Source organism: Euprymna scolopes, chromosome 10 (assembly GCF_053919585.1).
Source record: "Euprymna scolopes isolate OS-2025 chromosome 10, ASM5391958v1, whole genome shotgun sequence".
NCBI lineage: Eukaryota > Metazoa > Mollusca > Cephalopoda > Sepiida > Sepiolidae > Euprymna > Euprymna scolopes.
The window spans coordinates 21,369,658-21,385,295 of NC_136491.1; the positions used below are offsets into that span (position 1 = coordinate 21,369,658).

Consider the following 15,638-nt stretch of genomic DNA (forward strand, 5'->3'; position numbering starts at 1 on the left):
AAATTACTACTTCATGCAATTCGACATCATAAATTACTACTTCATGCAATTCGACATCATAAATTACTACTTCATGCAATTCGACATCATGAATTACTACTTCATGCAATTCGACATCATGAATTACTACTTCATGCAATTCGACATCATAAATTACTACTTCATGCAATTCGACATCATAAATTACTACTTCATGCAATTCGACATCATAAATTACTACTTCATGCAATTCGACATCATAAATTACTACTTCATGCAATTCGACATCATAAATTACTACTTCATGCAATTCGACATCATAAATTACTACTTCATGCAATTCGACATCATAAATTACTACTTCCTGCAATTCGACATCATGAATTACTACTTCATGCAATTCGACATCATGAATTACTACTTCATGCAATTCGACATCATAAATTACTACTTCATGCAATTCGACATCATAAATTACTACTTGTTCATCACGAAGAAGTTCTTCATGAAGGCTATTGAGTCTTCTAAAAACTTCACCTATGTCCCTGGGAGTGATATAGATATAATCATGAAGAGCCGCACTAGAGTACTTATTAGCAACGAGGAGCAACAAAAAATAGTCAAAATTGCTTCTTTGATTTAGCGATGGGCTCCCTGAACTCGGCAAAGCCACCGACCTAGTTGGATTACTTATACTGCATAGAATCACCCAAGATTACAACATAAAAATCGAGGATATAGGCTTATACAGGGACGACGGCCTGATAGTTAAAGACGCCACAAGCATAAAATATAACGGACACAAAAGAACATTACAAAAGGTTATAAAGAATTTCGGTCTCAAGGTGGAAATTACTTGCACATTAAACAAGTAAACTTTCTGAACGTCACCTTTGATTTAGCTATCAGTACCTACAAACCATACACTAAGGAAAGCACAAACCCCACATATATTCACACTCACTCCAACCACCCACCCTCTATCATTAAGCACATACCTAAATCATTCAATAGATACAAAAATATTTATAACGCGCTAAAAATAACAGATATGAAAATGCCGACATTAAATACAATAGCGATAATATTAATACAACTAGATCTTATAATCGAGGAAGGAAAATAATTTTGTTCACCCCCCCCCTTCAACCTAATGGTAAAAACGAAACTTGGGAATAAATTCCTTCATCTTATAGATATACACTTCCCACCTATCAGTACACTACATAAAGTCTTAAATAAAAATGCCCTAAAACTTAGCTACAGTTGTACTGAAAACCTAAAGAGAATTATAAAACAGCACAATAGCAAAATATTAAAGAAGAACATTCCAACTACGGACTCTAATGATAATGATAATAGAAAGAGCTGTAACTGTCAAAAACCTACCGAATGCCCACTAAGCTATAATTGCATCACATCTTTGGTGGTATACCAGGCTAGAATATGCATTGTAGAAAACTCGGAAGCAGAACAATTCTACATAGGCAGTACTTCAATGACCTTTAAAACACATCCTATGGCCACACACTATCAGTGAACAATAAAGCATATGCTACCGACACCTCACTCTCGGTACAAAACACCTTCAATTGAGTGGAAATTTTTTAAAAAGGCTAAAACATGTAGTTCACTAACGTCACTCTGTTACCTATGTTTAGCGGAGAAATGGGATTCTTAGTTTTAGATATCGGGATGAATTAGTAAATGTAAAAGTTACATCGATTATAAACTGCAAGCACTTTGGTAACCCCGCTTTAAATAAACTGCTAAAAAACTAATAGCGATCGCCACAGTAGAAAGTGTAAACTCATAACCCGTCACTCTCAATATCTTAATTAATTAATGAACTAAGGAAATTGGATACTAAGTGGTCCCGAGACAGCACTAATTAATTATACTCACTATGAACCAACAGACCCCTAATCATGGGAGAAGACGCTAACATAAAACAACTTATATATTCTAAAGGTACAAACCATCCCCTGATTACCCTCCAGCTCCAGCTTAAAGGTCCGCCGCTTATACCAAACTAGCCGAGCAGCAAAACATTTTGCCAACAATTAGATTAATGTGAGTGTACTTTACATAATAATTAAGCATCCGAAAAGTTTAACTAAAAGTCTATGGGTCGTGCACGCCCTTAATTAGAATGTTGATATCTACCTACAGAAATTATTAGCAGAAACTTTACACTACATTAGGAAACCAACCACACAACTAACCTCGAATGATTACTTAACACTAACAGAGAAACTAAATGAACTGAAAAGGAATTATGGCTCTTGCAACATCAACTATGTTCCTCCACAAGGCATCCTTTAAAGTAAATTACTCTCCTAACTCATAAACTCCTCTTTTTTTACATTGATCAGAGATATTCAATGGAGTTAAAGTTCGGAGAACACGGTGGTCAAGTCATGAGAGTTTCCCGAACGAATTCCATAGATTCAGGGAAGGATGCAGTCGCCCCAAACAGAATGTCATGTATAAAAATCATCTGAAAGTGACGTGACAATAGTAGTTCATCTCGTGATGTCGACAAATGATTATCCAAAAAGGCCGTGTACGCATTCCTAGTAAGCTTTACACCCTCTGGCGCTTGGAATGGTCTAACTAACTTACCCCCAATGATTCCCGGCCAAAACACGATGCCTCCACCCCCTTATTGGCAATGGACTCTGTAACGTGTCGGAGTTTCGTTCGGGTTTCAAAATTTTATCCATCTATCCGGACCGTCAAAAGTAGCATAGACCTCATCCCTAAATAGGGCCTGTTGGAAATACATTTTTCATGTAATTATGTGTCCAAGCCATTCGTTTTTGCCTATGTTGTTTGCTCAATGGAGGCATTGGAAGAGATTTGATGTTCCTTGCAATGGAATTCAACACATTGTATCTTGGAGCGATTCCAGCTTTTATAAAAACGAAAGCACTGGTGCTGTTTGCGTTTCGGTTGACTGTCCTACGAATTTTCCGAATATCACGATCTAAAAGGTTTCTCCTGATGCCCTTATTTTTCTAAATTTGATGTTCTGGTTGTTCAAGAATGCAGCAAAGGTTTTAGGATTCCTTTCCAGCTCCGTGGCTAAATGTTTGATGGACAATCCTTCTGCGAGTCAAGCAACTATCCTTTGCTTTTCGAAAACCTTTATTCGCCTGACATTTTGGCATTGTAAGAGATCTGCAATAAAGCGACGGACAGTAAAATTTCTTTGATAAAAAATAAAATGCCATAACTTTGTGAATATAGCATGAATTTGAATAAAATTTTAGGAAATAAATAAACTCAAAGCAAGCATTTGATGGTACAATTTTCATCTTTTTTGTGACGTATATTAAGGGAAATATTGATATTTTACTAACCCGCAATAAAGCAATTGACAAAGTTTATATATATATAAAATATTCAATGAAAGATGAGCAATAAAAGTTATATATATATATATATTTATATATATATATATATATATAATCAGAACAATAAGGAAAAGTAAAGGGGAAAATTAAGATAGTCACTTTAGTCTATGGCATTTTGAAGCTAAATGCAAGTATAGAAAAACTGGCTCAATAACATTTAGATAAGAAATGAGAATTATGGAAGAGGATAATATGGTAAAAAGTGATTAAAATTAGGTACAATCATACGAGGGTAAATCGGAAGGGTCGTGTATACACACACACACACACACATATATATATATATATATATATATATATATATATATATATATATATATATATATACTAGAAAATGTACCCGTCATTGACTGGGTTCAAAAACAGCCCACAGAAAATAGACTCTGATTTATGAAAGTACGATGGTAAATCAGAAGGGTCGTATATATATATATATATATATACATATATATATATATATATATATATATATATATATATATATATATATATACACATATATACACATACATATACATATATATATACAGCGAATATACGGCGAATGACCCCCTTTTGGGTGTCAACGGCCAACTAGCATCATGTGTGTTTGTATATGTATACTTATATATATATATATATATATATATATATATATATATATATTTGCGCCGGTACAAGGAAATTACCAGGTTGGTGTCTGGGGCGCGGTTATACCACTAAGAGAAGGAAACTCTTACATCAAACCTGAGGGCTGTTGTCTGCTTGTTCTGTGGCAATTGGTTTGCACCGGGTGAGCTAATCAACAGTTCAAAAAAGTGTGGATGGTCCTACACGAGCCTTCACCACTTAAATCAAGTCATTTGTGTGAGTTTATGACAGCTTATCGTAATTTCATTATGAAAACTTCACATTGTCCTACAAGAAGTCCACTGGGGATGGAGTGAAAGCGACGGGGACAGGTAAAGGATATTACTGGAAGTCCTCAGCCGGATCTCTGCACAGTGGCAGCTGATAGTAGATGGCCGTTCTAGCACAAACCTATGACCAATTGTGCTGTTCGTGTCCTCCATCAGGAACAAAGCAGCCCTATTTAGGGATAGCACTGCTTTCCCTGTGGCGGGGAGGGGGCGATAAAAGGAGCCCTAAAAAAAATTGCTTGCTCACCACTTAACTTGGCAGCCCGCTGCAGCTGTCTGGTTATCCAGTTGTGCAGTCAGAACAATAGAATACGACAAAAAACCTCAACAAAGAATTTCTCAATAGGGTGTTGGAATGTCCGTAACCTCCAGGATAATGATGCTGCACCCGAGCGCAAGATAGCCCTTGTTTCTCTTGAGTTACAGAGGTATGATGTTGACATTGCTGTCTTATGTGAAACTCGCTTGCCTGGCAATTCTCAACTTCGAGAGGAAAAGGGTGGATATGACTTCTTTTGGTCAGGAAAGGCAGAAAATGAACCCCGCCAATCAGGTGTTTGTTTTGCCATTAAGTCCAAGATGACAAAGTCCTTATCGTCTTTGCCCAAAGGCATATCTGATCGTGTGGCAACTCTTTCCCTAGAGTTAGAAGGAAAAACCAGGGTGACGCTAGTTAGTTGTTACACCCCAACGTTAGCCAGTTCAGATCAAGAGAAGGATGACTTTTACGATACCCTCCGTGATGTCCTCTCCAGAGTTCGACACCATAATGAACTCGTTCTTGCTGGCGATTTCAATGCTCGTGTTGGCAGTGACCATCTGTCGTGGACCGGTGTACTTGGTAAGCATGGCACAGGCAAGGTAAATGTAAATGGTTTACGACTTCTTAAAATCCGTAGGAAGTTTGACCTCTGTATTACCAATACCATATTCCAACAACCTGTGCATCGGAAGACGACATGGATGCATCCTCGTTCAAAGGACTGGCATCTTATTGACTTCGTCATAACAAAGCGGAAGCATATGAGTGACTTCAAAATCACTCGCTCTTTCCACACTTCTTGCTATCTTTCGGATCACGCCCTTCTCAGAAGTAAGCTGTCGTTGCATGTGCGAAGGCACAGAGTTATAAGATCGACAGTCCCCAAACGCATTGATGTGCGGCCTCTTAAATCCAGGGAAAAGAGAACTGAGCTCTCCAATAAGCTTGATGAAAACCTTGAGGGTGTTGATGTAACTGATGATGTTGAATCTTCTTGGAAAGCATTGCGAGAAACAACTCAAGCTGTAGCAGTAGAAGTCCTTGGAATACCGAAAAGAAAACACCAGGATTGGTTTGACGAAAGTGACGATGAAGTTAAAGCACTGATTAACCAAATGCACTCATCTCACAAATGTTGGATTGAGGACAAAAACTCAACAGTGAAGCACACGGCCTACAAAAAGTGTAAAGGAGAAGTACAACGAGCTCTCCGAGCTATGAAAGAAAAATGGTGGTACAATAAGGCAGTTGCACTGCAGGGAGCTGTTGACAGCAAGAACACGAAATCCTTCTATGATGGTCTGAGAGAGGTATTTGGTCCTCAGAAAAGTGGTGCTTCCCCATTAAGCACAGCCGATGGAGAGGCATTGCTGACTGATAAATCAGATATTCTCAATCGTTGGAAGGAGCACTTTGAAACTGATAGGCCCTGAACTGGCATCTAAGCTTCAGCCTCTGTCGCATCGACGAAACGTTGCATCCCTCTGTCTATTCTACAAGTATTTTAATGGTGAATGCTCTGACGAACTACAGACACTTGTGTCCCCACGACGTAGACACCCTCGACAAACCCGACAGGCAGCTAAATTCCACCCCCACACAGTAGAGATCCCTAGATGTAAAAGATCTTTCTACTCCAGTAGTTTCTTCCCCAGAACCGCTAGACTCTGGAATTCCATTCTAGGTTCCTGCTTCCCTAACTGTACTGACATGCAGAAGTTCAAGTGTAACGTGAACTGACATCTTGCTGCTCAAATCCCAACATAGTGCCCCAGTAGTTGCTGCGCCTGATAGTAGCCCCCTACACCAAAGAGGCAATGTGCCTTTTTGGGGTGAAAATGTAATAAAAAAAAATGAAAAAAAAATATTTAAATATATATATATTTATATATATATTTATATATATATATATATATATATATTTATATATATATATATATATATATATATAAAACATATAATCAAGAAGAGAAAATATGTAAAGAATACACATACATATACACACATACATAAATATACATATATACATACATACATACATACATACATACATACATATACATACATATGTCCGCTCAATAAAGGCGCGCGCATACACATACAAATATAATCACAAAGAAATGAAAATCAACAACAGACACATTGAATTATATATTGCAGAGGAAGGGAGACTCACATGCTATACCCCACCCTGTCTAATCTTGGATAGAACATGCTGGTTTACACAAGTCTGTAAATGCAAAGAAGTCTGCCCGACATAACCAGCATTACACTGGCATTTAAATTGATAAATAATATTACTATTTTGGATGTAAGGCAAACTAGCCTTGCAGAAAGAAGGAAAAGCAGGTCTAGTAGTATATACCAAACGCAAGGAAACAGAGTAAAAACAATTAATACTTCTAACAATTTGTTTAGTTAATTTTGTACCCTTATCCCCTATCCATGGTAATTTTAATTAACATTTAAAAGCCCGAATATTTTATGTGAATTAAAATCTGTAACCGTTTTGTTAATACAATCATTAATAAGATCTTCAAGATAACCGTTACTAATGAAAATGTCCCTGATTTTATCCAGTTCAGAGTCTAGTTTAACGACAATAAAAATAATAACAATAACAAATACAAGAACAGATATTTCTTAAGGTGTGTCAAGCAAATCAAATTGGCAAAAGCTATTTTTAACGGAACAGATCGACGGAGAGACAGACTGACGGTCTGATGAGTAAAGCGATTGATGTATCGATGGACATAGAAATGAACAGAATCGAGGGAAAGACCAATCATGAACTGATGGAGAGAACAATGGACGGACCGAATGACAAAGCCTATGAAGCCGTGATGGACAAGGCGATAGAGTGAATGATAGATGAATAGATCGATGGACAAACTGATGAACCGACTAATGGACAGAAGGATGCATAAACCGATGAAAAGAGCGATGGACAGATTAATGGACAGAACAAATAGACAAAACAGGTGCCGAACTAATGAACGGATTGATAAGCAGGACCGAGGAACAGAGCAATAGATGGACTGAAGAATATACAGATGGACAGAACTGAAGGAAAATCCGTTGACCAAACTGATGGGCGTAGTTGATGGATAGAACGACAACCAGAACGCTATGATATACAGAGAAATGACTGGACTAATTAATGGACCAATAAACGAACTAATAAGCTGACCGATAGATAGAGTTGATGTTTCATGTGTTATACTATAAAGTGGACCTGAGGTTGATTTGAGCCACTAAGTGCTGAGAGGGGGGCAATAGACAAAGGAATAGGAAACAATAGATAGGAAATAACAAACAATGAATCTCTAGGTATTTTTAGATCGAGCTTTTGAGAGTTGGCAGGACAATAGAAACCTAGTGATAAAACAGAGAAGGGCAGCTTCCGGTAGCCGAGGTGGGGGAAGCGATGTCAGATAACAACATAGAGAAGACAGTTAGTTGACAACTAGATGCCCGTCGCGGGAGTTGGACAGTTTTAGAGTTGACTGTGAAACAGAAATAGAGACAAACGTAACATCGATAGAACGGGGAAAAGACACACACACACACACACACACACACAAACACACACACACACACACACACGCACACACACACAAACACACACACACAAACACACACACACACACACACACACACACAAGTCAATTATATGTGAAACATTTGCGTTTGTGTTTTTCCTTTCTTTGTTCCACGATTTATTATATTTCTACTTTTGTGAAACCACGTGCGTTACCATCGACAGTCGCCAGCGAGAAAATGACGAGACGGCCACAAGAGGAATACCAGAACGAAAAATCCACGATACACGACGTTGAGAGTCGGCGATCTGTCGGGGCCGCGAACGTCTGGTCACACATGCAATCAAATCTTTCTCGTCCGGATAATTTTTTCAATGTTCAACAAATGAATATCGAAATACAATCACATTCTTACCTTTGCTTCGGCCCAAGGGCACAGGGTTGCGAAAATCATTAGTCCGGCTATTGGTGCAGCAAAGGAACCACTCAGGCTGTCTCCAATCTATAAATAATTTAAAAGATTATTATTGACATGAAATAAACATGGTAAGTGTACATTTAAAATTATTGTATGCATCGCTTGATGAAGAAATAACAGATTCCCTCATTTTATTTCCTCGAATAATTTCACGATACGAACGTAAATAATAATATATATATATATATATATATATATATATATATATATATATATATATTGATCGACTGTAGTCGAGGGCAGAAATCTCCCGTTTCATTCGTATCGTGGTATTGAAGAAGGCGCCAATCATTTCCATGGTTACGATACTTATCTTTTACCCTCATCACCTTATAATACTGAGTCATCAAACGTCATTGTTTTAGCATTTTGTATCGTATTGACAATACGAAGCTTCTCCCCGTTCTGAATATACCAGATGCGTTTTTATATCCTTAATAATTCTCGAGACTCCGCCCGCGACTTTCGGAACACCCTTTATATATATATATATATATATATATATATATATATATATATATATATATATATATATATATATAATACTTTGAGGGTTTATATGAAGTGCTTGCATGTCGTAAAAAACTGGTTGATTATGATCATCAACAAAAGGAAGCTGTTTTGAGTGGTGTGGTCAGTGACTCTCAAATTACCAGTCCTCAGAGTATGGTGACCAGGGCAATGCACCAGTCACAACATTATTGTCCACGTCAATTTATATGACAAGGGACAAGTTTGTAGCTTTTTATACCACTTTTCTTTTTTGCATATTTTTTTTAAACATGTGATCATGTACAAGCAGTTCCCACATTTTTTACATAGTATTTTTGCATTTTTATTGTATTCTGCAATATTTTTGAAGCTGCACTGGTTGTGCAATAAGATGCAGACAAGGCAATGTTGAATCATATGATCCTTCTCTTCACATTCGAAGATGATTGACGCAGTTTTGTAGCTTAATCTCATCATAAGCAACTTTTGATCGCCGCATTTTCTGTTATTAGGCAGTTGAGTATTTTCCCCTGGAGCCAGTAAGTGGGGGTCATAAGGGAGGATAACCATGTTAGTAAGAAATAAGTTATGTATTAAACTGTAGTAGTAGTAGTAGTAGTAGTAGTAGTAGTGAAAATAATGTGAGACGTTATTTCTTGATGATAAATTAAAATGAAATTCTGAAATAAAAGGCATTAACCTTAAGGAGTAGTGACGTAGTTAAGCTTCCACACACACATAATCTCCATTATAATAAGATGTGACCTGAATAATTCATTGTGTATTCTTATATACTTATCAGTACGTAGATGCATACCTGGGTGAGCGTTCCGTCGATCATCGATATCAGAAAGGCAATTCCCATCGATACAATTCCATAGAATACAACTGTAGAAATAGACAATAATATCGTTAATAATATAAAGAAAGTAATTTCAATGAAATGATACGAATTAAAAGTTGAATAATAAAAATATCCAATCCAATCAAGCGCGGCCGCAGCCGAGATTGAACTCACTACACGAGTTTGTAGTGTAATTCAAATCTTGTCGGCAAGGCTATCAAAGGTATTTTTTAACGTGGCGCCATCACTAGATGGGGTGCTTACCACGGCTTAAGAGAGTCCCATCTCCGCACGAGAGAAGGATAGACCGCGCCAGGTTCTCAACCTGGTATTTTATCTCGCGATAAAAGTATATAAGTATAGTTCGTTGTCCAACTCGGGAATGTTTCTGTCGAATTCTGGTCGAACTCGGGAATTTGGACGGACTTTCGAGCACCACCTTATATTTACGTCCAAATTCCCGAGTTCGACAGAAACATTCCCTAGTTTGACAAGATACACCTGAAGAATGAGGGGGTTACATGGACTGAAACGTTCTGAAAAAATCACACTCATGATGAGAACAGTAGTCCGATGAATCCAAATAATACGAATAACCAATCCTCATCTAAAAATTCAGAAACGTCAAAAGTTTTTCGACAAAGTAAAACATTTTCTCAAACTCTCAGATCTGTTTTTTTTTTGTTTAATAAAAATCGTCTGATTAGCAGATATGAAGTAGCACATGTGCATGTTACTATTTCTGGTTGAGTTTTCTTGCAAGTACATATGACGAAAAAGCATATACTACCCTGTCCCCAAAGAGGGTGTAATGTCTGGGAGAATGGTATCATACCGAATATATATATATATATATATATATATATATATATATATATATATATATATCGATTATGAAATGTGATAATTTTGTAGCTTAATCCTTAAGTCAACCTTTTTTAGCTTAAACCTATTGGTATATGAAAATTTACTGAATTACACAAACTCACTATATTACATATAAGTCTCTCTCTCCCTCTCTCTCTCTCTCTCTCTCTCTATATATATATATATATATATATATATATATATATATATATATATACACAGTGACCCCCCCCAACATATGAGCTTCCCTAGTTACGAGAAATTCGAGATACGAAATGGCTTCAGAGCGAAAATCCAAGTTACGAGTTTCCAGATGCAACCGCTAGGTAGTCAAGTGTGTCGTGTTTCACTACGTCTCCTTAATGGTGCAATTTTTATTCAGGATACGAGCTTAACCCGGGAACGAATAAATCTCGTATATCGGGGGTCCACTATATATATATATATATACTCCACTGTTCGCAAAGGAAAGTGTAGTGCCTGGGAGAATGGTATCAAACCGACCATATGCATATAGTACACTGTTCCCAAAGGTGGAGGTAAAACACTACAGTATTATTTTAACATATTTTATCGTTTATACTCACTAGGAATTCTCATCAGAAATCACTGACAACAACCAGTCGTGTTACCTGGAGCCTGGATGACAATAAGTCTCTCAAGATTTCTAGTACTCTCCATCTATTTTAATAAACTTTGCAAATGACTCTGCGTTATCGCAACATCCGTTTACCATTGACTAATCACATCGAACATTAGTCTTCAGTTGACATTGAGTAACAATAAGCCTCCCGAAGATTCCAGTACTCTTTGTACTCATCCAGTGTAGATCTGATTGGTGCTTTCTCTCCTCGTTTTTTTCCATCCTACTTGACCCTTCACACCTTTTGTGTTGTATCAGCCGAAGTTAATGCGCTTTTTTTGTGGGGGAGGGGACGCAGTTTATAAATTTGCCCTTCCAAATTATTATTGGTATTATTATTATTATTATTATTATTATTATTATTATTAACAGTTAACAATATGCTTTCTCTCTGTTCGCACATTTCTTTACTATATATGACGAACGAACGTATACTACATGATCCCCAAAGGAGGGGGTTATGCTAAGGAAAATAGTCCAATAAAATAGAAGAAATACTGCACTACTTCATCAAAAAGGATAGAGTATGTCTAGGACGAACGAGAATATACAACTCCCATGAAACAAAATAAGGTAATGTCTGGTAGGATAGTATCATGCCCACAAAACGGATACTACACTACTTCGATACCCTCCAAGAAACAGTAGGAGGTAATACCTGGGAGGATGTTTTCATAGCGGACGAACTTGTACTACATTGTTCCGAAAACAATAGGTAATGCTTGGGATAATCATGTGATAACATCAGTATAAATACTACACTACCCCCCCCCTAAAAACGAGAAGATAATACCTAGTGACAGGATTTGACTTTTTCATCAAAATCCGTCTTTTGATAACAATAAAAGAAAGAAAAAAGGTAAAAAAAAAAACAAAACAATAAAAGTTGAACAAATAAAAACGTCAAATAAAAAAGGAGCAAATTAAAACTAGACTCGGAAAATAAATTAATTCAGCGCAAATTATATTAGAATAATAGAAGTTGCTTTTGTTTCCTAAAGCAAGAGTTAAAAATTAACCTTAGGTAACAATTACGAAAAATAATAATAAAAAATGAAAACATACGTAAAAAGGTCGTCACTAATTCCGAGACAATTCCAGAATTAGTTATCCTAATCGATACTAACAACAATTGGAGAAAAACAAACAAACAAACAAAACATTTCTGTTTATTTGAAATAAGACTGAAAAGAAAAGCATACAATAAAAATTTAAAGTGAAAAGTATTTTACAAAAGTGTTTTAAAAGTTTTTTTGTAAAGTTTTTTCTATATATATTATTTAATTAAAATTCATTATTGAGATGAGTATTATTTATTAATTTATTTATTGCGGACTATTATTCTCATCTGTTTAGTTTTTGTTTCACGGCGTTTCGGCCAACCTGACGAAGGACAGAGGAACAGTTGGCCGAAACGTCGTGAAAAACAACTAAATAGATGAGGATATTAGTCCGCAATAAATAAATTTGTAAAAAAAATGTTTCCTTTCAGCCCATTCTTCTTAAATAATTCTTCCTGTCAGTCTTTCTCTTTCTTTTAAAAATCTTACCTTTAGAAGGTACTTGCCCAAAACGTAGTATAAAATAAACTGTTCTTATAAATAGTCCTTTTACTCCAAAATAGAATTCCATTCAAATTGTTTCGGGTTTGAATTTTCTTCTTAGGCTCTTTTAGTCTTCTTTATAAGTTTGATGAATAAAAACAGATACCGGAGACAGTCGAAAGTTGTTTTCTCTCATTTCTTGCCGGACTGGTCAATAACTTTTACTTTTGTAACTCTTACAAAAGAAGCCCCCCCCCAGCGTATCCTTTATCTAAGGAGAACCTTCTGGAACAAATAGTTAACTGGCTCAAGTTAACACAAATTGCATTGGGCCTTCTTGCTCTAATACTCTTTATGTCTGAATATATTTTCAACTTTGCTGTAAGTATTAGGGTCTTATTGTTAATTGAATTAACCTGCAGTAGAAAATCAAGAATCTAATGTGCAGAGGAAAATTCTCCCTTCATGTCTGTTGGCCGGACTGCTATGGGGCGCAAGGATGGAAACAAATAGTAGTCATGGCAGATGTTATACTAGTCCGGCCACACAGACAAAAGGGCCCAACCCCATCACCACTCCTACACCGGTTAAGAGGTTTAAGAAAAGTAAAATTCTATACTAGGAAGATTTTGTCATGACAAAAGAACAGATACTACACTAATCACTTATCCCTGAACTTCGCATAAAAATGGAAAAATGGAAACCTGTAAACTTACTTCCCACTTTGCAGGCGATGATCCCTTTTAAATCGGAAACATTGGACTTCAGTTTTGGTTTAATAATATCAACCCATGTAAGCGTGGACATACTGCTGAGACCCGATGACAAAGTGCTGGAAAAATGAAAAGAAAATGAAAATGGTCAGTTGCGATTATGTTAAATTATCGCTTGTTCTTGATAAAATTGCGGACCACAGTTGTTGTTGTTGTTGTTGTTGTTGTTGTTGTTGTTGAGTTATATATTTTTTATTTGAATTCCATAACAGAAAAATCAGAAACAAGATAAATTTGTTGTGGAAGCTCTCACAAAATGGGGCAGCCAGGATTTCAAATAGAAGTTGTTTACACCAAAGATATTGGCATGGTATGTTTCATTTAGTATAAGTATTTAATGCAAACAAATAAGATGAGAAATTTTCTGGTTGAAATTGTGGCCAACCTGGCTTTATAGTTGAACAATAGTCAAGCTTATATTATTTAGATTGCTCTTACTACTATTCCTATTATTTGGATTCATCGGACTACTGCTCTCATCTTGAGTGTTGTTTTGTTTTTTTTTACATGGGGGTCACCACTTATCAAGGCCCGAAAGCCACCCAGGGATAAGGGTTATTGCGTGTACAGTAATCAATGAGATAGTATTGTAGTAATCATTAGTATTGGGGTTTTTGATAGAGTGTCTTACTTAAGGGGGCGGTTTGTCAGGAGTTTGTTTATGTTGGATTTGAAGACGTACGGACGGGCTTTGTTATAACTTTTTTTTTTTACACAGTGATCACCACTTATCAAGGCCCGGAAGCCACTCAGGGATAAGGGTTATTGCAAGTACATTACGTTAGTGTGGAGATTTGATGAAGTGTTTACTTAAGGGGACGGTTCATTAGGAATTTGTTAACATTGGACTTGAAGACATCCAAGTTGTAGTCCGGTGGGAAGCAGGCAGACGGAACAGAGTTCCACAGGCGTGCAGTTTTAAGAAAGACGCTTTGTTCATGGAATCCGCGTTTTGATTTAGGCACAGATATAGAGTGGGGGAAATTTTTCACAGTGGATTCAGCTAGACGGGTGTTTTTCGTGAAAGATTGGCGAGGGGGGACGAGAGATTGGAGTTCAGACGAGCACCTGCCATCGAAATAACGATAAAACAAGGTTAGGTTCGCAACGTCTCTTCTGTGGGAGAGAGGTTGCAGGGTAGAGAAAAGGGCATCCCCCACTAAGCCACGAAGTCTATTTTGTACTCTGTCAAGGCAGGATAGGCTATTTTTAGCAGCTCTTGCCCAGATATGGCAACAGTATTCCATCCTTGGACGTACTTGGCTTTTATATAGATAGAGAATTGCATCAGTAGTGAGATATCTTCTGGAGCGGTAGAAGGATCCCACCATCTTTCCAGCGACCTTGGCAACAGACGATGTACGTGTTCCATTTCAGATCAGGAGTAAAGGTCAAACCCAGAAGTTTGTCAAAAGCTTGTGTTGTTTTCACAACGTTTCGGTCAATGTAACCTTCGACCTTCTTCAGATGTATCTTGTTGAATTCGAGAATGTTTCTGTCGAACTTTGGAATTTAGACGGAAACTGACACTCAAGATAAGAACAGTAGTCAGATGAATCCAAATAATACGAATAACCAATCCTCATCCTAAAAATTCAGAAACGTCGTGTTCTAACTACTGTTTCCATCTTGATTGCTATTCTCACAACGTTTCGGAGGATGTAACCTCGGGCCTTTTTTCAAGTGTATCTTAACACTGCTTCTTATTGGCGAATATTGAAAGAATGTTTTTATTTTTTGAAAACACACACACACGCACATAAAAACAGTAGTTAGAATTCAGAACTATTATACTAATATAAATGATGTCATCTTTTAGATTTTCATTTAGCATAATTACTAGAATGAACACTGATTGACCGAGCAACTAAGGTTCAATCCCCGGTTAAATTATAC

General features: G+C 36.8%; 1 protein-coding gene across 1 annotated transcript in view; it reads right to left on the reverse strand.

Moving 5' to 3' along the window:
• The window catches only part of LOC145285856 (sodium-dependent multivitamin transporter-like), a 215,613-nt gene that overhangs the window by 35,589 nt on the left and 164,386 nt on the right, over window positions 1-15,638 (reverse strand). Inside the window, exons 11-13 of the mRNA XM_080134296.1 lie at window positions 13,686-13,801; window positions 9,889-9,959; window positions 8,517-8,603 (exon numbers count right to left, since the gene is read on the reverse strand). Of these exons, the coding sequence (XP_079990422.1) occupies window positions 8,517-8,603; window positions 9,889-9,959; window positions 13,686-13,801 (274 nt within the window). The remainder of the gene's footprint in view (window positions 1-8,516; window positions 8,604-9,888; window positions 9,960-13,685; window positions 13,802-15,638) is intronic.